Here is a 25,974-nt window from a genome sequence, read left to right on the forward strand (position 1 = left end):
AGTTTCCCACAGTTTTCAGTCCATTTGCATACAGTTAGCCCTTCATCACATGAGACGTAGTGCGTGGAGGTGAAGCAGGTGAGATGTAAAGTGCAGGCATGCCTGCCCTGGCCAGGCGTCAAGGGAGGGACCATGTGGCTGAGGCACCGTCTGCCTGATTAGGCTTCCTCAGGCCTTCGTCCACCTGTCCATCTGCCTGCAGTGTTCGTTAAGCTCTTAATGTTTTCCAAGTATTTTCTTCTTATAATCTTCCATTGCAAATTGAGAGAAATTTTATCTTAAGAAAATAATTGTATAAAGTATGAAGTTCAGGAGCAAAAGACTACTTGGATTTTTCATTATTTTAATAAAACCTTGAGCTCCTTGGTCAGCTAAAGGATCTCTTAAATTCATCAACCCTATACATCTCAAATTAATAACCTACCAATTATAACAACAGCCTCAGAACGTCAGGTAGAGGATGGAACCCCTAACCATGTGAAGCAGGGACTCCAGTAAGCTCTAAGCTCATTCCTGGGAGGCGCTGTCCGCGGCGGCTGCTCTGTGTGGCCTCTCAGCTTCCTCGGGCAAGCACAGGGAACCACAACTCGCTTCACAACCCGGAGTCGGAAGTGTTGCCTGATTTTTCCAACAATCCTGTTGTTTCAGGGGGGACCACTCCTGCACAGTGGGAAGACATCACAGGAACCACGCCATTAACATTTGTCAATGAGTGTGTTTCCTTCACCACCAACGTGTCTGCCAGGTACGGCCAGCCCTCCCACCAACCCAAGGCCATACTGGCCGCACCCCCCAGGGATTTTGCTTTGTTTTCTTTTGTTTCTGTGTTCTTCAAAAGCGAATTTTTCTGGTTGGTTTTAAATACAATCTGTATTAACTTTCGCATTTTAAACTGGACCTGCTGCCAGCAAAATAAATAGTGATAATACAGTACGAAGTTCAACCAGTCGGGTTAAAATCTAAGGACAGCAAGCGATCGGCAGCTTTGGCTGTGGGGCCTTGCCTCCCATAGCGACAACCACCAGTTCCAGTCCCAGAGGCCTTGGGGATGATAGGTTTCCTGCTAATCAGCACATCCCAAACTGCTTCCAGCAGAATATCAGAGTCCGAGTGCGCATGTGTGTGCAGATGGTTCCAGGTTTAGGTGACTCTAGGAGGCCTGACACATGCATGTATGTGTCTCACATCCTCACAGCGCTGACACGGTCGTCTTGTTTCACGTGCTCATTAACTCCGTTTATCGTTGGCTCCGTGTGTGACCTGTAAGGGAATGCTGGGTGCTTTCCCATGCATTTGATTTCATCACTACAATGACTTGGTATTGCGTCCATTTTACAGGTGGGAAGACTGAGGCTGAGAGGGTTAGAGCTTAAACTCCTGTCCAGGGGACAGAGGAGAAGGGCACACATGGGCAGCTGTAGCTCCAGAGATGACAAATGCGAGGAGAAGGTTACTAGGGGCCCTGCGGGTGCACGTCGGGGCGGAGAGGACGCCTGAGGGGACGTGCCTCCTGAGACATGCAGGAGAGAGGCAAGAGAGAGGACCATGGACAAGACAGGAGGGTGGGGGGGAGCAGCAGACATCTGAGGTCGGAGGTCAGACCAGAGCTGCCACGTGGATGACGGCAGAGCTGAGGGAGGCCTGCTTGGAAGGCTGGGCAGCTTCTGTGTTCCTCATTTCACCCCAGACGCCCGAGGGAGCAGCGAGCACACCGTGTGAGTCAGAGCGAAGAGAAGGCGATACCGAGTCCCCCAGGTGCCAGCGGCTAAGCTGGGCCTGAGAACGTTAAGCTAAAGGAAGTAGCCGGTATTCGCGCATGTGAGGCCCCGGAATAGGCGAGTGCACGGAGACAGGAAATGGGCAGGCAGGGTTTGCGGTACCTCGTTCTGTTGGGATGACAGAGGTTGCAGAATGGTCAGTGGTGATGGCAGCCAGGATTGTAAATTACGTCATGCCAATGCCGTGTACACTTAGATGCGGCTAGCATGGTGAGTTTTAGTTACATATATCTCATCAAAACTAAGCTAATAAGGAGAGAGATGGATGAGGGACAGGAAGGAATCGGTGACTAGGGAAAGGTAACCTCGGGCGTGGAAAGATGGTGGGAAGGAGTCGAGGGAAGGAGGCGGCAATAGGCGAGCGAGGTTTCAGGGCGACAGGATGTGGATAATGCTTTGCATCCGGCGCCTCAGCTTTCTCAGCCGAATGGTCCCTCCTCAAGCCGGGGGGTGGGGAACAGTCCGGGAATGCTGAGCAGGCTCAGCAACCTTGGTGCCCTGAGCAGAGACGCTGAGGGGGCGTGGCCAGGCCGTGTCACAGGCCCCATGAGGCCACCAGCCATGAAGGAGCCACAGAGCAGTAACTTTCTCTGGGAGCCACGTCCAACAGTGCCTGGAGTTCTGCCTTGAAGGCAGATTTCCAAATGGTTGGATTGATCCACCTCGGTGCCGGAGAGGGTTTTGGAAAAGAGGAACGAGATGAGGTGACGCTGGGTAGATCTTATCGCGAAGAGTTTAGTAAACGAGAGGAAGATTGGGGGACGGGGGCTCCCCCATGAGGACCCATTGCGAAGGCCCCAGGCTCCCTCCACGGATGGTGCTGGGATTCGGGGGCGGATTTCAGAAGCTAGACCCTGGAAGTGTCTCCAAGGAAGAAAGTCACAAATACGTTCCAGGGGTTGGGGGTGCACACCTGGTCCGCAGTGCCCTCCTGCCCCGCTCTGCCCGCTGTCTCTCATTCTCTCCCACCTCCCTCTGAGGAAGCACTTAATGTCTTTGATCATATTGAAGGAACTGAGGGTTTTTTTCAACTGGTGTCCATTAATTCAATTTTTTTCTGAGCTTCGCCGGCCGGCTGGTATCCATTAGTTCTAGATGCCTGACCGCTTAAAATCCTTTGCAGGTTCTGGCTGATCGATTGCCGGCAAATCCAAGAATCCGTCACCTTCGCCTCCCAAGTGTACAGGGAGATCATCTGTGTCCCATACATGGCCAAGTTCGTGGTGTTCGCCAAGTCGCACGACCCCATCGAGGCGCGGCTGCGGTGCTTCTGCATGACGGATGACAAGGTGGACAAGACGCTGGAGCAGCAGGAGCACTTCGCGGAGGTGGCCCGCAGCCGGGACGTGGAGGTGCGGGTTCCGGAGCAACGCATGGACACGTCTATGCCTTTCTTCAAAGATTATATGTATAATCGTGGCTAATAAGTAAAACCACAAATTTTAAAAAAGACCAGTCCTCATCTTGATCAGTTAGAAGGTCAGGGTCCAAAAGCAGCTCGTTTCTGTCCATCGGGGCTAGTGCTGCGGGGAGAGGCGGCGGGAACGGCTCTTTCTGAGCATCACGGGGGAAGGAGGATCAGCCATGAGGTGTGTAAGTGGCGGTAACAGTGTAGAATGCTTATTTTTCCTCATTCTGAGTGATCTTTAGTAGTAAAGATAGCAGTCAGGAAGTGTATCCTTGGAATAAATGTGGACGTGAGCTACCCAGGCTTTCAGCATTACTCCTGCTTATTTCAGGCTTCTCCATCAGCGTGGGTGTGGATGGTGAGGTCAAGTAATGTGACTTATTGGATGTAAAAACGGCCCAGTCAGAAGACAGACTTTAGGGCTTAAAGCTCAGTCAGTTTGGGGTGATGTGATGCGACCTTAGAAACAAGGGCCTCACATCAGAGGCAGGTCCCTTAGGACATACTTTGTCCTCCAGGGGACAGGTCATAGCAACTGAGTGATGGTTGCAGGTAGGTTTTAACATTCCAACTGGTATCACCACTTCTTTATGTAAATAACAAGCAATAACTGCGCTTATAGTCTGTTCTGCTTCTCTGCTTCACCAGGTGCTGGAAGGAAAACCCATCTACGTTGATTGTTTTGGCAATCTCGTGCCATTAACCAAGAGTGGCCAACATCATATATTCAGTTTTTTTGCCTTTAAAGAAAACAGACTTCCTCTCTTTGTCAAGGTAATTATCTATTGTATATGGAATTTTTACACACATTTTATTCTACATCAAGTAAGGACTTAACTTCCTTTAGAAGGAGAGAATATCTGCTTTTCAATAATTTCCAGAGATTATTTAAACCATATCCATAAAATTTTAAAGTTTTGGAAAACTAACCATTTTCAGTTTTGAAGTTCAAATTCAACTTTAAGACTATGTTTAAGGACAAACAGCCAATTTATTAATTAGAAAAACTGGCTTTTCTTTTTCAAATTTTAAAGGAAAGTCTCTTTTTAAAGTATTGTTCCTTTTAAATCTTTGTGCTTATGTTTTAAATGTGTGAATTTTACCAAGGAGGAGAGCAGAGGGCTCTCAAACGGCCTAGCAGCCCACTCAGCCTGAGGCCAGGTGACCCGGGCAGCACTGTCGCCGGGCGTCCTTCACACGGGGTCAGCCAGCACTCCAGTGCACCAGAGATGCCAGTCTGTTTCAGACCATCCCAGGCAGGAGTTTGGCGATGATAATTACATCTCCCCTGGATTCCACGCCTGTGGAGGGCCAAGCGTGTATAAATGAGAGGCTTGTGAAGTAGAGAGGAAGTAGTAGTTCCTTCTGCACCAGCTCTCACACTCGCTGTCCCGTTGCCCATGAAGCATTGCATTTCTCTGGAGGTCCCGATGCCACCCCACACCCACCCCGGATAGGGCTGGGCTCCCTCAGCTTTCCCCAGTCCTGCCTCAGGCGACTGATTCCCAAGCCATTCATCATCATGACCCTTTTATTACCAAACCCCTCATGGTTTCTCCCAGCACAAAGCTGTGCAGCTGCTTAATGTTTTTAAATACTTTTTTAAAATTGATTTCAGAGAAGAAGGGAGAGAGAGAGATGGAAACACCAACTATGAGAGAGAAGCATTGATCAGCTGCCTCCCGCACGCCCCCTACTGAGGATGAAGCACAAAACCCAGGTATTTGCCCTGACACAGAATCGAACCATGACCTCCTGGTTCATAGGTTGATGTTCAACCACTGAGCCATGCAAGCCGGCGACCTGCTTAATTTTTTAGAGTGATGGAGTTCTCCCAAGTTCTCTGCTGAGCCTCTCATGGTGCCATTGCTGGTCACCAGTTTTGCCTGATTAAAGCTGTCCTAACAGGCCATTTCACGGAGCAGTCACTGCTGAGGGTGGCAGAGCCACTGAACACAAAAGGCTGTGTGATTGAACTAATATTTGATACCATTAGTATGCAAACATCATTTATAAACAACCCAGTACAAAATGGTAGAGGACCTGAATAGACATTTCTCTGAGGAAGGTGTCCAGATGGCCAGTAAGCCCATGGAAGGATGCTTAGCAAAGTCACATTCCAACCACAGTGAGGTACTGCTCCGTGCCCATTAGGACAGATGTTATCGAACATCAAAAACGGAGCTAGCATTGGTGTGGCCGTGTGAACACGGGGGCCGACGCATTGCTGGCTGGAAATCACACGATGCCGCCCTGTGGAAAACAGTGCACGCACTCAGAGCATGAGACATGGCGACCACAGGGTCCAGGGATTGTGCTCCGAGGTCTAGTCCACAAAAAACTGAAGGCAAGTACTCAGTTACTTTCCCTCTGACATTCACAAAAGCGTCATTCACCCAAACATGGAAACATCTCGAATATCCATTTGCAAATGAATGGGTAAACAAAGGGGTCTGTCTATACATACCATGGAATGCTATTCAGTCTGAAAAGGCAATGAAATTCTGACACATGCCACAACATGGATGGGCCTCCAAAACATGTGGGTGAAATTAACCAGGCACAAAGGACAGACATGGTCTAAGTCCATCTCTCCGAGGTCCCAAGAGGAGGCAGGAGGCAGGTGTACAGGCAGGTGGAATCGAGTCTCTGGGGCTGGGCAGAGGAGGAGGGGCAGTCCCCAGGGAACAGGTGCAAAATAGTGACAATTGCCAGCTTAGTGAGAGCCTAATGTCACTGAGCTGGACGCTTAAAAACAGTAAGTGGGAAAACGGGAAAGGTAAATTTTGTTATGTATATTTTACTACAATTTTTTAAAAAGCTGAATGATTTAAAAAATAATAATAATAATTGTAAATTGTAAAAGGACAAGGAGAAAGGAGCGACCTTGAACCCTTACTCCGCATTCTCAAATGCATTGTCTGTCCCCCAGTTCTTTGGGGGGATCATCTCCTTAAAGAAGGCACATGCATCCTATGTGGTGACACGCGTGCTTTTCTTGTTCAAGGTACGAGACACGACTCAGGAACCATGTGGACGACTATCATTTATGAAGGAGCCGAAATCCACGCGAGGCCTGGTGCACCAAGCCATCTGCAACCTGAACATCACCCTGCCTGTCTACATCAAGGTACCGCTGAGGCCCCGCGTGCGGCGAGGGGGAGGAGGGCGAGGGGGGCATTATCTGCAATTCGGAACCTGCACAAGCAGAGGCATCACTTGTAGCAGTCATTTTGGATTCCCTGTCAATTCGTAATTTTCCATGGAAGGCAGAAAAAAAGGAGCTCTACCTTATTTCATATCCAGTTCATTGTTATGAAAAAATTTCTATGAACACATATTGGATACGGAAGACAGAAACTTTTAATTTAAGATTTAACTTTTTAGACTAGTTTTTAAAAAGCAAATAACTGACTTCGTCTTGGGACCACGCTGGGGCCTCTGGCACCCAAACCTGGGCCCATTAGCTTTGGTTCTCCACCAGCTCATAGGTGGGTTCTAAACAGTGCATGCAGAGCAACCTCGTGACATTTCGTCTAGTTGCTAAAATAATTACCTGTTCCTTTTATTTTTATTTTTTAAATATGTTTTTATTGATTTCAGAGAGGCAGGGAGAGGGAAAAAGAGAGAGAAACATCAGTGCTGAGAGAGAATCATGGATCGGCTGCCTCCTGCACACCCCACACTAGAGATGGAGCCCACAACCTGGTCATGTGCCCTGACTGGGAACCCAACTGTGACCTCCTGGTTCATAGGTCAACCACTGAGCGACACCAGTCAGGCATTACCTGTCCATTTTATAACCTGTAATGTTTAGGAGTATCAAATTAGTTTTTCAACTATTTTAACATGCTTAGTATACGAAGTATTTCCATGTTGTAAGGAGCAGATTTGAAATATTGTTGAAAAGGAAACATTCATTAATTCCTGCCCCAGGTCTAGCTACATCTGGATATAACTCTACAGGCAAGCCTCTTCCAGGTGCAGATTATCTGTGATTACTCTTGCTTATACAGAAACTAGGAGCCAAAATTCATGCAGTCGGGGGCAGGGAGGGGGGTGCGCGCAAGGGAGAGTCCTTCAGCCTGGACTACTCCCTCTCACAGCCCAGGAGCCCTTAGGGGATGTCCAGCTGATGGCTTAGGCCCACTTCCCGGGGAGCAGGCCTAAGCCGTCAGCTGGACATGCTTAGTGCTACCGTGGAGATGGGAGAGGCTCCCGCCACCGCCGCTGTGCTAGCCAGCTGTGAGCCCAGCTTCTGGCTGAGCGCACTCCCCCTGTGGGAGCGCACTGACTGCCAGGGGGCAGCGCCTGCATTGAGTGCCTGCCCCCTGGTGGTCAGTGTGCGTCATAGTGACTGGTCGCTCCACCATTCGGTCGATTTGCATGTTAGCCTTTTATTATATAGGATATTCTTGATTACTCTATCAAACCAAAGGAGTCAACTGAATGAATTTTTACATTGGGGATAACTTTTTTATTTAAAAATATTTTAACCAGTAGCCCTTCCTCATGGAAGCCCACCCAGCCATGCTTTGTGGCTGCAGCCACAAGCCAGTGAGTGTGGCCCAGAGGGGGGACAGGATGCAGAGTGACGTGAGCCCTGGTGGAAGGAATATATTTAAAGTCCTACATTGGACTCCACAAAACAAGCACTGCCTATACTGCTTTTCACCTGCTGGTCTGTTTTCTGTAACACATGATTCCTGTAAATAGAGATCAGTCAGGTAGAAAAGCTCACGGCATTGTGTGCAGCATTGCAACTTCTTATTTGATAAAAATAAATCTGACTTTCCTATGAAGATAATGAGCTCTGGCTCTGTGGCCAGTGAGCCTTCAGTGTGCTATGAAGAAAGCATTTACTCTATTTATTTTAATATTTCTATTGATTTTTAGAGAGAGTCAAGGAGAGAAAGAAATGTCTATTGGCTGCTTCCTGCATGCCCCCTACTGGGGATTGAGCCCGCAAACCTGGGCATGTGCCCTGACCGGGATGGAACCGGAAACCTTTTGGTTCACAGAACAACGCCCCACCATCTGAGTCAGGGCAAGGGCTCACTGACTCACCGTCACGTTTGCCGGGTCAGACGCAGGTGTGATGCTGTGACGGCCCAGGGGGCTCTCTAGTTTAGCAGTAACGAAAACAAAAGTATGAAGAGCCAGACAGCATGCGTCAGAATCTGCTGGCGGCTACAGCCCTGAGCTCTGGCATGCTGCCTGTGTGCCAAGGTGATGGTCGTCAGACGCTGCTCTGTGGCTCTCAGCCTGTCCAGCCAGTGGTGTGCCCTCCAACCCATCAATGTCTGGCTGTGAGGCTGCGGTGACCGAGCGTCTGAAATGAGTATCTTGGTGATTTGGTCCTTTGTGTTGGTGCATTTAAGCCAGCCCCTTTAGCCTGGTGCCTGTCTCCTGTGGCCATTAGGAACTGTCAGCGTGCCCTGGCCGAATGCCGCCTGTTCGCGCCAGGAGGGTCTTAACCTCTTCTCCTAAACTCTCTGCTCTTTTCCCTCCCGCATGGTGGCTGGCGAAGGAGTCCGAGTCAGATCAGGAGCCGGAAGAAGAGGTAATTGTGCGACCCTGTCCCTTGTTAAGGGCTGTGTGGTTGCCTGACCCAATCAGAGCGCCGGTGACCTGTGTTCTCGGGCTGTGCCCACTGCCTGAGCCAGCGTGAGGACAGGCGCGCTTCTCTGGGAAACGTTGCCCTGTCTTTGCCGTAATGCCTATTTCTCTACCCGCCGCTGGAGCCCACACCACTATCTGATGGTTCTCCAAGGCTGCTGGCAGGTGCCCGGGGCCGTTACTTGCCTCTCACCGGCAGGACCCCGCAGCTGCCAGGTGGTTTCCAGGGCTGCCTTACCTGAGACGCCACCCGCTGGGACACTCCTGGACGTGTGCTCCGTACACGTGTCCTCTGGTCCCAGCATTTCCGCAGCTTCATTTCTGTAACACGTGTGCCTTTCTCCGAGTCAGGCACTGACCAGAGCTCCACAGGCTTCTTGGCCGTTGGTAAGAGTTAAAGGGGTCTTACGGCCAGAAAGTTTGAGAACCACTGAGACAAAACTAGGGTACGTGTAGCTGGCCCATCAGGTGATGACAATGCGGGGGCAGGGAGTGCACACGAGCCTGTGGGCGGGGCCTCCCATGCCCAGCAAAGCGGGTGGCCTCCCACCACAGGGAGGCAGTGCAGCTCCGAGCCCATGGAGGAATAGCCGTGCCAGTCACACCTGCTCCTGCAGTTCCAGCTGGTATGTGTGTCCCTTGTAGAAACGCCCCAGCGTTACCATGGAAATGACAGGGACCACTGGGGCAGCCTTCCACTTTCCAAGGAACATACAGGTCCTGTCTCTAAGACAAGTGCAGTTGTTAGTAGTTGCACATAAATGTTTTCAAATACACTTATTTTTAATTTATTCTGATGGATTCAAAATGCAAAAATCGGAAGAAAAATGTAATACATGCCCTTGTACCCACCCGCTGAACATGTAAGGCCTTATCGGTCCAGAGAAGCCCTAAGTCCACTTTTGTCATGGACACTCTGGCTGCAGGCAGGGCGGGAGGGGGTATAGTCACAGACACAAGGGAGCCTGTGGACAGACTGAGGTCTTCTCCCTCCACCATCCAGTCACTCCTTCTCCCATCCACATCCCTCCCGTGCCTCGTGACTCGGCCCCGGAGCTGGTGGGAGGAGGCTGTGCGCCTCTAGCCGAGCAGTGCAGTTAGGAGCCACCTAGCCATCCCCTGGTGCGCCTTCTCCACGCTGGACAGTTCCTCTTGCTGTCTCAGGACCTGTAGGCGATCAGTGCATTCTGTCCAGGAATTGTCCTGTGGCTTGTAATGAGTGACGGGCACTGTGTCCGTGGAACGTGCCACCTGGCATGAGATTTGTGCTCCACTAAGTGGACACATTGACTGCCTGTTTCCCTCTCTCCCTGGCCTTTTCCTGGTAAAAGTGCATTTCTGACTCACACGCACTGGGCCCCATCTTCCCTGGAAAAACGTGAGAAAGCGCTCCCCATCCACGGTATCTAGAAGAGATTAGTTCTTTCATAGCTTGGATAAGAATCATGGAAACTGTCGTGAGGAAGTGCAGCCAAGGCTCCTGGCCCAGTGCATGGGGTCCCCACATGCACGGGGTCCTCACGCGTGTGATTATGACGGAGCTCAGAGCTGAGGCGGAGAGGGAGATGGGGAGAGACAAGACGCTGTTGTAACCATTCAATTTATGTGTGTTTTCTTTCAGGTTGATGTGACATCGGAAAAAAGTAAGATTTTAAAAAACTTAACTTTGTTTGAAAGCTGATTAAAGACATGCAAGCTAGTGGCTGTTACTAACACTGTAATCGTCATGTTTTTTATTCTGAGTCATCATTAACATACATTTAGAAAAGCTCGGCCAGTTAAATGATAAAGACATCTAACTGGGATTTAATTAGCGGAGAAGCACTGTGGTTCTCCACTTACGCGTCCATTCTCTGTGACACCCTGCTCCCCACTGCGCCCGCTTGTTGGAGGCCCGCCCTGTCTGTCCCCCCGTTACTGCGCCATCATCACCTCACCTGTACCCCCGACCGGCAGCACCACTCTGCCAGGCAGCACTGAGCCCGAGAGCTCCTGATTCTGTGGCTGCACCTGCGAAAGCGATGCTGTCTCCGCTCCCCCGCCCTCCCCGCTTGCTCCCTCCCCCCCTCCCCCAACTGTGGTGAAGCAGCCGATGCCCGCTGCGGGGCTGGGCCCGCGCTCTTGGGAGAGCTTTCCCGGAAAAGAGCCATGGGTTCAAACAGTGAACCTCCCGGGATTTCTGTCACAGAGCTGGGTTATGAGGGAGCTCTTTTCACACAAGGATGCGGTCCCCAAACCACCCAGCGCGGAGAGAAGCGGTGTTCGGCCTGCGCCCAGCCCTCACCGGAGCTGCGGCACGCCAGCCTTATAGGTCGCCGGCCTGTTTCTGGCAGTTTGAGCTTCTTGTGCAGAAGAACCTACATTTTTTAGTTTTTAGGTTTTTTTTAATATATTTTTATTGATTTCAGAGAGAAAGGGATAGGGAGAGAGAGAAACATCAGTAATGAGAAAGAACCATTGATTGGTTCTGCACACCCCTACTGTAGATGGAGCCCACAGCCTGGGCATGTGCCCTGACCTCCTGGTTCATAGGTTGGTGCTCAACCACTGAGCCACGGCAGCTGGGCAATTTCTTAGGTTTTATTTATGTATTTATTTTTGCTTTTCTGCCCCATATGCTTCAGAAGAAAATTTATTTTTTTAATGTTCATTCATTTTAAGATTTACTTTGATTAGCTATATTTCGGGGTGGTGTTTCCAAGAGGAGAAAAGCTAGAGCCCTGCTAATGTGGTCATCTGGCCCCAGCAGTGCAATTCAAACAGCTCTCTGAGCACGCCGTGCACGCCACCGCCCACTTGCAGACTGCTGTTCATGAGTCTCCTCACCCTGTGTTAAATCAGTAGTTGGGTCTAGGACTTGAAACTCTGGATGTTTTCATTGGCTTATATTTGAGCAAATCTATATTGATGCAAATTATTTTAATATCTTTTTATAAATGCATATTCACAGAGACTATCTCCTCAACAAATACTGATTTTTTTCAAAATAAGACACTTTTCATTTATTAAAAAGATGATAGGTTATGTTGCCTTCATTAATTTTTTTGTTTTTTAAATACATTTTTACTGATTTTAGAGAGCAAGAGAGAGGGAAAGAGAGAAACATCAGTGATGAGAGAGAACCTCGGGTCGGCTGCCTCCTGCACACCCACACTGGGGATCGAGCCCACAACCCGGGCTTGTGCCCTGACCAGGAGTGGAACCGTGACTCTTGGTTCATAGGTCAGTGCTCAACCACTGAGCTACGCGAGCCAGGCAATTTCCTTTTTTAAAGGGATTTCCTTTTGCTCTCCCACTTTCCTATTCAGAACCACTGTGTTCATTTAAGTGGACAGTTTGTTTCTTGGACACAAACTTGGGGATTAAAATTGAAGCCAAGCATTGGGCTCAATCGTGATGAAGAAAAGCTACCACGTTCTGTAAAGCCTGTGCCCTCCCCGGCCCCTTCAGTGTTGTGACTGTTTTAAGTTTTCAAATATAGACTGATGTTTGGTTATATTTTAGTTTAAAGATGGTTATTAAATAACAGGCCCCTGGGTATAAAGTAGTGTCCCTGGGAGGCGCAGAGGAGGGGCCGTCCTTGGCCATCCCTGAGCAGGCCCGGAGGGCTCCCCCTGCTGGGCCCCACCAGCCTCACCAGCAGCAAGTGCTTGGGTGGCGGGGTGACGGAGCTTCCCACAGTCGGTCCAGCTGTCTGTCTCTCCTGACCACCTCCTGCCTGCCTCTGCTCTTCCTGGCCTCCGCTTTGCATGGAAATAACTTGGCTTACACAGCTGTGCGTGTCCGTGTGCGTGTCTCCGACTGGGGTTGCTATGCATCACGTTTTAACTATGGACTCACAGATGTTTCCTCACCATGGTGGTTTTTGTGGTTTTTCTTTCTTTTCCTTTCTTCCCCTCCTTGGTCTGTCCTGTAAGTGTCTGAACAAGGAGGCGGCTCTGAGGACGGGCCGGGCCTCTCACCCAGACCATGTCTCACTGTTAGGTGTGCATTTCCTTAGCCGAAAAGCCGGTTTGCAGCGGATGCAGAGACTCGGGGTGTAGTCATTGTGTGGCCGAACGGAGCCGGTTCCAGATGCGTGCGTTCAGAGGCGCACCCTGAGTTTTCTACCAGCTGGCCTTCTGCCAGAGGAAATGAACTTTGTAGTTCCTGATGCTGCTTCCCTTCCTCCTTTTATTTTTCTTTCCACATCCATCTGTGCCGTCTGAACAATCTTGAGATGCCTCCGTGTGCTGTCCCCACCTGTCTCTGTGTTGGTTTGTGACGCCGGTGGCGCGTGCCGATGGCTGGTTTCAGCCTGATGTACGTGTGGCTGTGCTGCGAGTGCGGAGTGAAGCAAGTTATTTCCTGCTCGTTTCCTTTCAGTCCCCTGAGCCTCGCTTTGCTTTGTCTCCTGAGACCTCGTGGATCCGCCACCCCGCCCATTTTATTGTCCCTCCCACCACGCCAGGAAGACCCCGTGTCCTTGGTCCTGGTTGCATTTGCCAATTTCTTGTCTGATTTCCATTTTACTTCCAATGCTTTCCATGCATATCCAAGATGATGAGACAGAGTCGACAGAAACATCTGTCCTGAAAAGCCAGCTGGTCACTGAGGCCCCGGCCCTGGCGAGCCCGGACCTGCTCTCGGACGTCTCTGAGATGAAGCAGGGCCTGCTGAAGATGAGCGCCCTGCTGACCACAGACGTGGCCGACAGGGCGGGGCCGCTCAGGGACAAGGAGCCGGCTGGGCCCGCCCCGGAGGAGCCGGGGGAGCCCTTTGAAATCGTGGAGAAGGTGAAGGAGGACTTAGAGAAGGTGAACGAGATCCTGAGAGGGGGGTGCTCAGAGGGGCAAGGCCGTGAGCTGGGGCCCCAGCCGGAGAGGGAGCTGCCGGACGAGGAGTGGGTAGTTGTCAGCGATGAGGAGATAGCTGAAGCCAAACAGAGGGCACCCCTGGAGGTCCCCGAGGTCCCCTGTGTGGAAGTTAGACTAGCCAGGGAGACCCCAACTCAGGGCCCGAAGGATGCCACGGGGCTGGTAAACTACCTCATTGAGGACCTGAGCTCCTACTCAGCCTCTCCCGAAGGGGCCCCGCAGCCAGGTCGCCCCGCGGCCGGGGACCGGCACGCTAGAAGCCAAGGGAAGGCTGTTCCCCGAGATGGGACGCAGAGGACGCAGAAGGAGCACAAGCCGGGCCTGGGCGTGAAGAAGCCAGTGCGAAGGAAGCTGACAGAAAGCCTGAAGCAGAGAGAGGAGGGCTCGCAGGCCGGCACAGGGAAGCCGGGGCTGGGGAAGGGCAGTTCAGAGGAATCCGTGGAGGAGGACGCGGAGTTAGCTCCGGAGCCGCTGCCCGCGGGAAAGGCCACGTCTCCGTTGGTGGAAGAGACGCCCATCGGCTCCATCAAGGACAAAGTGAAGGCCCTTCAGAAGCGGGTGGAAGATGAGCAGAAAGGACGAAGCAAGTTGCCCGTCAGAGTCAAGGGCAGAGAAGAGGTGCCCCGGAGGACCAGCCCCAGGCTGCCACCAGCCGCCTCGCCCCCTCTGAAATCTGACAGGCGGGCACCTGCCCCCCCGTCCTCCAAGGCAGACAGACACTCTTCCCTCGCCGCCTCCGCCAAGTCTGACCGGCATCCGCCCACGTCACCACCGAGTAAGACAGACAGACACTCGCCCGTGTCTCCCTCAACGAAAAACGACAGACACTCGCCCGTGTCTCCCTCAACGAAAAACGACAGACACTCGCCCACCTCTTCCGCATCGAAAACCGACAGACACCCCCCTGCATCCTTGTCAGGTAAAAACGGGAAACGCTCACCAGTGTCACCTTCAGGGAGGACAGACAGACACCCTCCTGTGTCACCATCGGGAAGGACGGACAAGCATCCGCCCGCATCTCCTGGGAGGACAGACAAGCGCCTGCCGGTGTCTCCGGCGGCGGCCAGAACGGAAAAGCACTCGCCAGCGCCGGCCCCTGGGAGGGCTGAGAAGCGCCTCTCGGCGTCCCCGGCTGGGAAAGCAGAAAAGGCAGCCCCCGTGTCCCCCACCTCGAGGACCGAGCGCATCGAGGAGACCATGTCTGTCCGGGAGCTGATGAGGGCCTTTCAGTCGGGGCAGGACCCGTCCAAACACAAGGCTGGACTCTTTGAGCACAGATCCCCCAAACCAAAGCAGCCGCAGGAAAAGGGCAGGGCCCGGGCAGAAAAAGAAAAGGGGCCGGTGCCAGCCCAGAGAGAAACCCAGAAAAGCGAGAGTCCGCCCCCCCAGCCAGGCCAGAGGTTCCCGGGAGCTGTGGCCACAGGCAGCTCGGGGCCAAGAGAGGAGGCCACCGGAGGGAAGGAGCTGGTGTCTGGCCACAGGGTGCCGCCACCTGTGGGGCAGGCCCTCGGGGAGGAGCTGGACGAGCGGAGCAATGGGGACCCCCAGATCAGCCCCGACCGCCGAACCTCCACCGACTTCTCGGAGGTGATTAAGCAGGAGCTGGAGGACAATGCCCGGTACCAGCAGTTCTGCCACCGGGAGGAGCCGGAGCCGGCGGAGGCGCAACTGGTCCCGGAGCAGGTGCTCACCAGCCCCTTCCCCAGGGCTTTCCAGCCAGAGCCGGATAGCGGGGAACTGCTCCCGGGCCTGGCCTTCCGCCTGGACGGCAGCTGGGAGAACCTGCGGCAGGAGGGGGCGGTGGGGTCCCCGTGTGGCAGCCTGATGGAGGGGACCCCGCAGGCCAGCTCAGAGGAGAGCTACAAGCATGAGGGCCTGGCCGAGACTCCCGAGACCAGCCCAGAGAGCCTTTCTTTCTCACCAAAGCAGAGCCAGGAGCAACTGGGGAAGCGCAGGGAAACCGCCCTCTTAGACACTGACACGCCTTCGGGTGAAGAGCAGTCCTCCACCAAAGACACTCCCGACGGTGCCCCAGAGCCTGGAGTGGCTGTCACCGGGGGCTCTGAGCCCGCGGCCAGGGGTGTGAAGGAAGCCACCCCGGACCTTCCCAGAGAGACGGACCCCACCCCCGGGGGCGGCGACCTGGGCTGCTGCGCTGTATCCCCCTCAAAGAAGGCGCCTGCCCCTCTGACTGAGGACATGCCCTGTGAGGACGGCCCACCTGCCCACGAGACATGGACTGAGCCCCAAGCTCGGAGACCCACAAGCCCTGGGCCCTCGCCACCCGAGGCCCCTGTGAGGACTGGCCAGGCCCAGGCAGCCCCCCGCAGCCCCCCAGGCCTGGAGCTGCCCCTCCGTCAGCCAGACACCGAGGTCCTCAGCCCTGGGGCCGACGAGTCCCTGGCGGTGAGCCACCAGGACTCCCTGGAGGCCAGCCCTGTGCTGGAGGACAATTCCTCCCACAAAACCCCGGACTCCCTGGAGCCCAGCCCCCTGCGGGAGTCCCCGTGCCGGGACTCCCTGGAGGCCAGCCCCGTGGAGCCGGAGGCGAAGGCCGGCCGCTTCCCCGGCCACTCTCCTCTCCCGGCCGCTGTCGCCAGAGCGGAACTCCTCGCTGAGGGCGGCTCCGTGCGGGCCCGGCTGCTCCGCGACCCCGACGGCAGCGCCGAGGATGACAGTCTGGAGCAGACCTCCCTCGTGGAGAGCTCAGGGAAGAGCCCCCTGTCCCCCGACACCCCCAGCTCCGAAGAAGTCAGCTACGAGGTCACCCCCAAGGCCTCAGACGCAAGCCCCCCCAAACCAGCTGTGATTCATGAATGCGCAGAGGAGGACATGGAAAACGGGGAGAGAAAGAGGTTCATGCCTGAGGAGATGATGTTTAAAATGGTCGCCAAGATCAAGACCTTTGACGAGCTCGAGCTGGAAGCCAAGCAGAAGAGGGGCCACCGGAGAGAGCCCGAGCCCGAGGGCTCTTCCTCCTCCTCCCAGCCCGACACCGAGCGTCCGGCTGACGTGGGCGGGCCGCCGCCGCACGGGCCGCGCGCAGGGGACAGGCGTGATGTCCCTGTGGTGGTGACTGCCGGCAGCAGGACCACCTCCCCCTCCTCGGAGAGCGAGCCGGAGCTGAGGCTGCCGAGCGCGGGTGCTGCCCCGGGCCTGCTCCCGGAGCCCGTCATCCACGTGCAGCCACCGTCCCCGCTCCCGTCCAGCGTGGACTCCAGCTCCAGCCCCGAGGAAATGGCCTTCCAGCCGAGCGCCTCCAAGCAGTACACGTTCAGGGTGAGCGAGGATGCGCAGGGGCCCGGGGAGTCAGGAGAGGAAGCGTGCACATCTCCCCTGCCCGAAGGCAGCCAGGTGGGTCCCCACGGGGGTCCGGACCCAGCTTCTGATGGCCTGAACAGAGATGCTGACCAGCCCCAACTCTGCACGGGCCTCGGGTGTGAAGTGGGGAGCCCAGGCAGCTTGGCCTCGCCCAGCCCCTCAGGCCCCAGTGGCACCCCCCATGCTGAGGTCCGTGAGGAGCTGGCTTGCCGGGAGGAGCCATCGGCCCCGCAGGCCCCGGAGGAGAAGGCCTCGGAGGGAGAGGCATGCCACGTGTCTGCAGTGGCATCTCCAGGAGCTGTGCTCCCCAGCGAAGGCTCTTCCTCTCCGCCCTCTGGGCCTGGTGGTCCAGCATCTGAAGGAAAAGGTTCCGATGAAGACATCTCTGCATCTCTCACCACAGAAACAAAGGCCGCAGGACCCGGCCACACTCCCAACAGGCTCCCCAGGGTCTGTCCCACACTCGCTGCCGCCATCACCACTCACACAGACACACTGTCCACAGACAGTCCAGGCTCTGACCGAGCCGAGACTGAGGACATCTGTGACCTTCAGGTCACCAGCCCGTATGAAAACGTTCCTCCCCAGTCTTTTTTCTCCAGCGAAGAGAGCAAAACCCAAACAGAGGCGAGACACACGAGTTTTCACTCAGCAGAAGTGTATTCTGTGACCATCACATCCTCTGTGGAAGTGGTGACGGAGGCCAGCTCCTCCCGGGCAACTGTGTCAAGCAGAGAGTTCAGTTTTGAGGGCCAGAGCATGGAGGTGGACTCCACTCAAGAAAGCACCTCGTGGGAGACGCAGTCGGATGGCGCCCCTGTGTCCGTAGAGCCCCCGCTGCCCTGCACCTCTGCGGTCCCCAGCGAGCACGTGAGCACAGTCGTCATCACCACCAGCCACGTGGACTCCGATTCCTGGAGCGAGATCCGCGAGGATGACGAAGCCTTCGAGGCCCGCGTGAAGGAGGAGGAGCAGAAGGTGTTCGGTCTGATGGCGGAAAGGCAGTCCCAGGGCACCACCCCGGACACCACGCCCGCCCGGACCCCCACCGAGGAGGGGACCCCAACCGGTGACCAGAACCCATTCCTGTTTCAGGAGGGCAAGTTGTTTGAGATGACCCGGAGCGGCGCCATCGACATGACCAAGAGGTCCTACGCGGATGACGGTTTTCACTTTTTCCAGATCGGGCAGGAGTCCATCTCTGAGGACGCGGCAGGAGGCGGGGCTGCCGCTGAGCCCGCAGGGACAGAGACAACAGCTCCGTCACCGGCACTTTCAGAATCAAAAGACACAGATGAGGCTGACTTGCTTCCTGATGACCTAAGTGAGGAGGGAGAGGGAACCCCGGCTTCGGATGGCCACTTTCGCTCCCCAACGGGGATCCCAGCCTCTGTGGACACATCGGTTGCCTCTGTGGGTGCCGGGGACCTGCCCCCTGTGACCAGGGGCGCCACGCCGCCTCCGCCCGCTGTCCAGGTCCCAACGGATATCGCCACAGCCACTGGGTCTGGATTCTCAGGACAGGACAGCGGCTCTCCTGACTCCTCCCCAGAGGAGCAGAAGTCAGTCATTGAGGTCCCCACGGCAGCCGCAGAAAGTGTGCCTCCTTCTGGGAGCCAGTCCCAGGTCCTGGTCCGGCCCAGGCCCCCTGCCACCCCCGCCCCGGCCCCCACAGAGGAGAGCCTGCTGCCCAGCCCAGGCGACGACAGGAGAGAGCAGGAGACAAAGCCCAAGTCTAAAATCCCCGTGAAGGCGCCCCCCCAGGCAGCTGGGCTGCAGCCTTTGCATCTGACCGCCTCCCTGCAGAAGACAGGACCGCCTCAGGGACAGGACGCGCCAGGCAGGGCCGCAGACGACAGGGGCACCTCTGGATCAGATGCCAGTCCTTTGGACTCAAAGACCAAAAGTCCAGTGAAAGCAGAAAGCGGGGAGTGGGCAGAGGAGTTCCCGCTCGAGTCCGAGGCCGCAGCCTCGAGACCCAAGGTGTTTGCCTCCCGCCTGCCGGTGAAGAGCAGAGGCGCCCCATCTCCCTGCAGAGGGCCCCCAAGCCCCACCCGGGAGAGCAGGGAGCACTTCCTTGACCTTTACAGGGACTCCATAGAATTCTTCGAGGAGATTAGCGATGAGGCGTCCAGGCTAGTGGACAGACTCAGCCAGGCAGAGAGGGAGCAGGAGGCAGTCTCGGATGATGAGAGCAGTAGTGCCCTGGACGCCTCGGTGATCGAGAGCCTGCCACCTGCCGAGCCCGAGCGCTCGGGCCCTGAGGACATCTTTGACACCAGGCCCATCTGGGATGAGTCCATTGAGACTCTGATTGAGCGCATCCCCGATGAGAGTGGCCATGACCCCACCGAAGGTATTGCCCTCCGGGGCTCCCTGGGCCCCGCATGTCATGAGCCCCGTGTCGCTGTGCCATTTGTCTGTTTCCTTTGGTGGTTCGAGTCTCATTTTCTTTAAGCTTTCCGCAGTGGCTCCCGTGTTTGTGTGAGCCCTTCGTGTTGTGTGCTTTCTCTGTATGCTCTTGTCTGTGAAAACAATCTCAAGATTGAGCCATGAGAATGCTGATGGGAACGTGACCACATGGGCCACGGCCGTATCTCATCCGGCCGCTGCACGCAAGCCGCACCGGCAGGGAGTTTTGTTGCTCTGCAGGGCCGGGCCCAGCCCCCAGCCCCCAGCCTCCAGCCCCCAGCCAAGCACTCCTGCTCTTGCACTGAAGTGTACTGGGTTTGTTTTGTAGTATTCGGATCCGTGGCTTTTCTGACCTTTCTGTACTTGAAAATAATCGACACTTAATTTTTGTCATCATCAGGATGCCCTTTGCTCAAGAGGAATTCACATAGGAAATTCCAATTTTGTGGATCTGTTTTTGATTCAGAAAGGTTGGATTTCAGATACTGCTGGTCACAGGTTCACAAACCAGCATAAGGTAAACGGTGCTTCTCGTTGACGCAGCCACGATTGGAAGCAGCAGACAACAAAACTCCAGCTGTGCATGACTTAGTGACTGTGAGGGCCGGTGGCTCTGAGCTACAACCATGGAAACCATAGACGGTGCTGAGAAGTGGCCCCGAGCTTCTGGAATCTCTGCAATAGAGCAGGAGTCTGAAATTTGCGTGATAGGGAACGTCACAACCCCATGATCTAAAATGCTGCCCCTCTGCAATGGTTAAACATGAAGGGAGCATCCTAGAATGTGGGGTGATGTAAGAGCTTCCTTTTGGGTAAGCAGACCAAAACTGCCCAAAAGACATACATGCGAACATGTCCCTCACTGCTCTCCCCCGGGGTCACCAAGGCCGAGGCAGGTGTGGTTTCTGGCCAGAAAAGGTCTCGGTCTCCTGTGACCCTCGGGTGGAGAGACCTGTGCTGCGGGAAGCAAGGGGAGGCCCTGACCAATCACGCCGTGCCTGCAGCCCAGTTACGAGCTTGTGGGCACGGGCAGGGGAGGTGACTGTTTGCTGGGGGCAGTGTTCTCGGGTCATTGGGGAGGGGAGCCTGACGCTGGCTAGAAATCACAGCCCTCAGCCTTAGTGCAGGGCTGGTCTCCATTGAAGAGATTGGAAGCACGTGGTTTCCATGATGTCTCAGATTTCCTCCCCATTCCATTCCAGAAACCTGGCAAACACACACTTCACATGATGTAAAGGCTAATAGCACCATTGTGCGACCATCGACTATTTGGACAAGTGACTTCCTCTCTGTGGATGGTCAGTGCGGGAGTCCTCTCCTGGCACAGACAGCCATGGCCGTTCTGTTCTTGACCTTGTGCAGATCAGCAGGATTCACAGGAGCGGATGGAGGAGCGGCTGGCCTACATCGCTGACCACCTGGGCTTCAGCTGGACAGGTAACACGGGCGGCCCACTTTCCAACAAAGCCCGTTGTGAACGGCAGGGCTGCAGCAGCCCAGTGGCGTGAACAATGAGAAAGTCTCCTTTTTCTTCCCTCGAGGAAGACCTGGAGGAGCAGGGCGGTATTCGCTGCGGGACAGGAAGCGGGCGCTCGGGAACCGTCCTGGGAACTGGGGCAGGCCTCTCGCCGCCTCCGGGACTCGGGACAATGGGAGGTTAAGGGAGATTCTAAGAATGTACCAGCCCCACAACACTCCTTTGGAGCTGGGGTTCCTCACCTTGGGGGACATGGCTGTCATCCTGCCGTGTCCTGTGGGACTCACAGGGCTCCTTGTTTTGGACGCTGTCGCCCAGGGTCTTCGTGGAGAATGGTGCTGACGTGGGCTTTGGATGAATGTGAGGTGCATGTGGCTAAGAAGCTCGGACTCTGAGAAATAGGAAAGCCTGAGCGTAGGAATTAAAATGCATGTCCAATAGCTCACTGAGGAAGAGTGGACTCTAAGCTCCATGTGAGTCACATGTCAGGGTTCCCTCTTTACCTGGCTGGACACGGCAAAGCTAGATGGCCAGCCTCTCGCTTTCTTTTATTTCTTCTCCTTTTTTTGGTCTGACTTCCTCTTGTATCACCTAGGACTACCTGATTGAAACAGATGGTGTAAAATTAATGTTTGTCTTTAAGTTTCTTAAAGATTTGGTGATAAATAGGAGTCCAAAATCCCATACCAAAGATAATCAGTAATGTGCAATAAATGCCTCAAAGCAGAAAGAAGAGCCATTTTCTTTAAAAATTGATCAGATTTATTTGAGAAATTCAGAGGAAGGAAGGACAGCAAATATCCCTGGTTGACTTATTGAGTAGATAACATTCAGAATTACTTTATCTCGTTTTCTTATTATTTTATTTATTTATTTATTTATTTTATTTATTTATTTTTGTTGATCCTCACCAGAGGATATTTTTCTATTGATTTTGGAGAGAGAGGGAGGGATTGGGGAGAGAGAGAGAGAGAAAGAGAAACATGGATGTGTTGCTTGCCTCCCACAAACAGCAGACTGGGACCAGTGATCAAACCTGCAACCCATGTAGGTGCCCTTGAGCAGGAATCGAACCTGGGACCCTATGGTCCATGGGCTGACACTCTAACGACTTAGCAACACCAGCAGGGCTGTTTTGTTTCTTAGATTTCTATGAACATACATATTAAATATAATATCGTTAGACATATTAAAAAGTAAGACCCTACTACTGTACACGGTGGTATGAAAATGAAAAGTAAAAAAGTCTCTCACCTACATCTGGTCCTCTGACATCATGCCCCAAAGGTCTACTGGGAGATCTTCATGCATTTAGAAAACAGGCAGTGCTCACATGTATGCCTCTTACTTAAAAAAGCAAATTTTACTTAAATCGCATAAATAGTCCATCATCAGAGATGAGCATCCAGCTTGTCCTTTTAAATGACCATTTAGTTCTGCTGTGGAGGTGCCGTAACTGCCAGTGCTCTTCACTGCGGGGCATGTGGTTGTGTCCTGATCATGTGATCAGTATGCGTGCACTGGGATATTTTTGTGAGCATAGCTGGAGGGCACATGCTGGGAGCGGAATTGTTGGGTAAAACGTGTGTGTGTGTGTGTGTGTGTGTGTGTGTGTGTATGAATATATTTCCACTGATTTCAGAGAGGAAGGAAGAGAGAGAAATGTCAGTGATGAGACAGAATCATTGGTGGGCTGCCTCCTGAACGCGCCCCCACCACACACCCCCCGGCCCAAGGATCCAGCCTGCAACCCAGGCATGGGCCCTGACCGGGAATTAAACCGTGACCTGCTGGTTCATAGGTCAATGCCCAGTCAGCTGGGCTACATTTTTAATTCTGGAAGATACTGGCATATTGCCCTTTCAAGCAGACCTCTCATTGCACATGCACACCCCTCAGAGCACAGGCATCCATGCAGAATGCCAGTGTAGACCAGGGCAAGTCTTCCTAGACCGTTACTTACACGGCATCAAATCAGAGTGAGAAACTTATTCAGCTACCGTCCTATGGCCACAACCAGTGTTTACCCAAGTAAAATGTGAGAACAGGAATTACAGTACTTAAGACGTCTGTCACCAAATGATGACAAGGGCGAGAAATGGTCAGTGTCTCCTGTTTCAGTGATTTATTGCCCATTGTGTTGGTTAAGAGTAGGAGTCGGTACTAATGGTCTTATCTGCATTTTGGAATTAACAGAGACCACATTACACTTATTTTGTCACCATAGCCTCAAACCTTTTTCCACCAGGACGGAGAACAATTCTAGATGCGGCCTTAAGGAAAGTCTATAACTAGCGTTAGAAGGACAAAGGTGTGTGTGCCTCATGCTCCTGTGTGGGGTCAGTGTCCCGTCACGGCAGTATGGAGAGCACGCCTGCCCAGAACCCGGCGGGCGTAGGAGCGCCAGCTCTGAGGCTCCCACTCACCGCCGGCGGCATCTCTTCCAGAACTGGCCAGAGAGCTGGACTTCTCCGAGGAGCAGATCCACCAGATCCGCGTGGAGAACCCCAACTCCCTGCAGGACCAGAGTCATGCGCTGCTGAAGTACTGGCTGGAGCGGGACGGGAAGCTCGCCACCGGTAGGTGGGCTCGGGCAGGACTGGCCGGGGTGCAGCAGGTCATGTCCCACACGTGCCTTCCTGCCTGCAGGTCGGGTCACATGATAGGTGCTGAGTGCAGCTGCCATCCACAAGAACATGTCCAGCGTTCTGAAGTCCCCTGTGGCCAGCACCACCGGGCGGGGCACCTGAGAGAGGAGAGCGGCAGCCCAGGCTGCTAGCAGGGATATTACTTGTTAAAATATACTCTCTTGATTGCAGAAAGAAAGGCAGTAGAGAGAGAAACGTCAGTGATGAGAGAGAATCATGGATCGGCTGCCTCCTGCACGCCCCACACTGGAGATCAAGCTTACAACCCAGGCCTGTGCCCTGACCGGGAATTGAATCGTGACCTGGTTTCTAGGTCAACGCTCAACCACTGAGCAATACCGGCCGGGCAGGGATGTTATTAAAGTCCTGCATTTTCTAATACTGCTCATCTTTTATTGTAGTGACTGTGCCTCTGGCTGCCCCTCACAGTACTGCTGAGTAACTCTCATGGGTGGGGGTGAAGAGATACTTGCCCAGTGCTGTGGGTGACCGTCTGCCTCGGCGGTCACATTCATTCCCACCCTCACTGGTCTCAGGGGCCGCTTCCCGGAGCGTCTCCAGAGCTGCAGCCAGAGTCCCGTTATTCACCTCCATCGCCTCCATCTGGGTGCCTCTGCAGGATTTCCCTGATAAAAAGAGGGACCCGGTTCCCTCGGTGGACTTGACTTTCAGAGAGCCAGCAGACACTTTTCTTGTGATGAGTATATAGGTGGGATGTGCCAAACTGAAAAGTCTTTGGTGTTTGTCGTAAGCTCAGAATTGACGGGGTCCTGTCCGTCCTGGCAGTTCTCCTGGGAGGCTGTGCCCAGGCTGGCTCACACTTCTGCTTATCTGCTGTTGTCTTTTTGCTTTTTTTCCACAAATAACTTTTTTGGACTTGCTGTTTCCTGAACAAACACCAACATTTCAGTAAGGCAGCCAAATGAAGGTGGTTTTTAAAAGAGCGTGCTCACGTGCAGTAATGCTTTTCTGTCCTGCCCCAGACGCCAGTCTCATCGAATGCCTCACCAAGATCAACCGCATGGACATTGTGCATCTCCTGGAGACCAACACGGAGCCGCCCCTGGAGCGCACCGGCCACAGCTACGCTGAGATGGAGCAGACCATCACGCTGGACCACAGCGAAGGTCAGGCAGCGCGTGTGTGCCTGCGAGTGCCTGCGAGTGCCTGCGTGTGCTTGCCTGTGACTGTGTGACTAATTCAAGCCGCTGGGCTACTGTCTTGTCAAGGGGAGGCCTTGCTGTGGTGCTCGCACGTTCTTGCTGCCCTGAGGGCCCCGCCCATTGGAGGTGCCGTGCTGTTCATTCCTTGTTAACGCATCAGCGTCTCAGCGTGGCTGTAAGGCAATGCCGTCAGCTGTGTGGCTTAAAGCAGAGATCTCCCTCTGTCCTGCAGACAGGAAGCCCAGGCGTGCCTCCTCCCGCTGTGTCCCCCTCACCATTCTCAGGCAGGAGGCCCCTCAGGCTCACCTCAGCAGCCCTCCCTCCCAACCGCCATCTGCTGGCCACCACCTCGGCACTGGGTTTCAAGGTGGCTTTTAAGGGGACAGACATTCTGTCCACCCGGCCATAGACCGGGATGACCCCAGTGCTTCCCCTCAGGTCCACGTCTTTCCGCCAGCTCAGTGTCACATCTGCGCTGTGCCCACAAGACGGTGCCAGTCTCTGTGGCCCCATGGCCCCTCTCCTGGGGAAGCTGCCCTGACTTCACCTTCTGCTCCGGACCCACCGGGCTTCAACCCACTGGCACCTCTGGCACCAAGTCCCAAGTTTATTACCAAGTCCAGGCAGCTCCCTCTGCCCCTCTCCTCTCTACCCCCTCCTCTCTGTCCTCCCCTCCTCTCTGTCCTCCCCTCCTCTCCTCTCTATACCCTCCTCTCCGTCCTCTCCCTCCTCTCTGTCCTCTCCCTCTTCTCTGTCTTCTCCCTCCTCTCTGTCCTCCCCCTCCTCTCCTCTCTACCCCCTCCTCTCTGTCCTCCCCTCCTCTCCTCTCTACCCCCTCCTCTCTGTCCCCCCCTCCTCTCTGTCCTCCCTCCTCTCTACCCCCTCCTCTCTGTCCTCCCTCCTCTCTGTCCTCCCCTCCTCTCTGTCCTCCCTCCTCTCTGTCCTCCCCTCCTCTCTGTCCTCCCTCCTCTCTGTCCTCCCTCCTCTCTGTCCTCCCTCCTCTCTGTCCTCCCTCCTCTCTGTCCTCCCCTCCTCTCTGTCCTCCCTCCTCTCTGTCCTCCCCTCCTCTCTGTCCTCCCTCTCCTCTCTGTCCTCCCCTTCTCTCCTCTCTACCCCCTCCTCTCTGTCCCCCCTCCTCTCTGTCCTCCCCTCCTCTCTGTCCCCCCTCCTCTCTGTCCTCCCCTCCTCTCTGTCCTCCCTCCTCTCTGTCCTCCCTCCTCTCTGTCCTCCCTCCTCTCTGTCCTCCCCTCCTCTCTGTCCTCCCCTCCTCTCTGTCCTCCCCTCCTCTCTGT

At 54.3% G+C, this 25,974-nt stretch overlaps 1 protein-coding gene across 47 annotated transcripts in view; it reads left to right on the top strand.

Annotated features, from left to right (window-relative positions):
- The window catches only part of ANK2 (ankyrin 2), a 277,590-nt gene that overhangs the window by 238,100 nt on the left and 13,516 nt on the right, over nucleotides 1–25,974 (top strand). For 24 of the 47 annotated variants that reach the window (XM_084883347.1, XM_084883373.1, XM_084883348.1 and 21 more), the window contains 10 exons: nucleotides 649–745; nucleotides 2,902–3,130; nucleotides 3,835–3,960; nucleotides 6,194–6,316; nucleotides 8,717–8,749; nucleotides 10,427–10,448; nucleotides 13,345–19,338; nucleotides 20,757–20,831; nucleotides 23,319–23,450; nucleotides 24,503–24,646. In XM_084883347.1, the coding sequence (XP_084739473.1) occupies nucleotides 649–745; nucleotides 2,902–3,130; nucleotides 3,835–3,960; nucleotides 6,194–6,316; nucleotides 8,717–8,749; nucleotides 10,427–10,448; nucleotides 13,345–19,338; nucleotides 20,757–20,831; nucleotides 23,319–23,450; nucleotides 24,503–24,646 (6,975 nt within the window). The remainder of the gene's footprint in view (nucleotides 1–648; nucleotides 746–2,901; nucleotides 3,131–3,834; nucleotides 3,961–6,193; nucleotides 6,317–8,716; nucleotides 8,750–10,426; nucleotides 10,449–13,344; nucleotides 19,339–20,756; nucleotides 20,832–23,318; nucleotides 23,451–24,502; nucleotides 24,647–25,974) is intronic. The other 23 variants (XM_084883361.1, XM_084883382.1, XM_084883362.1 and 20 more) reach the window with 1 other exon arrangement.

Source organism: Pipistrellus hanaki, assembly GCF_964339955.1.
Source record: "Pipistrellus hanaki genome assembly, chromosome: 5".
Lineage (NCBI taxonomy): Eukaryota > Metazoa > Chordata > Mammalia > Chiroptera > Vespertilionidae > Pipistrellus > Pipistrellus hanaki.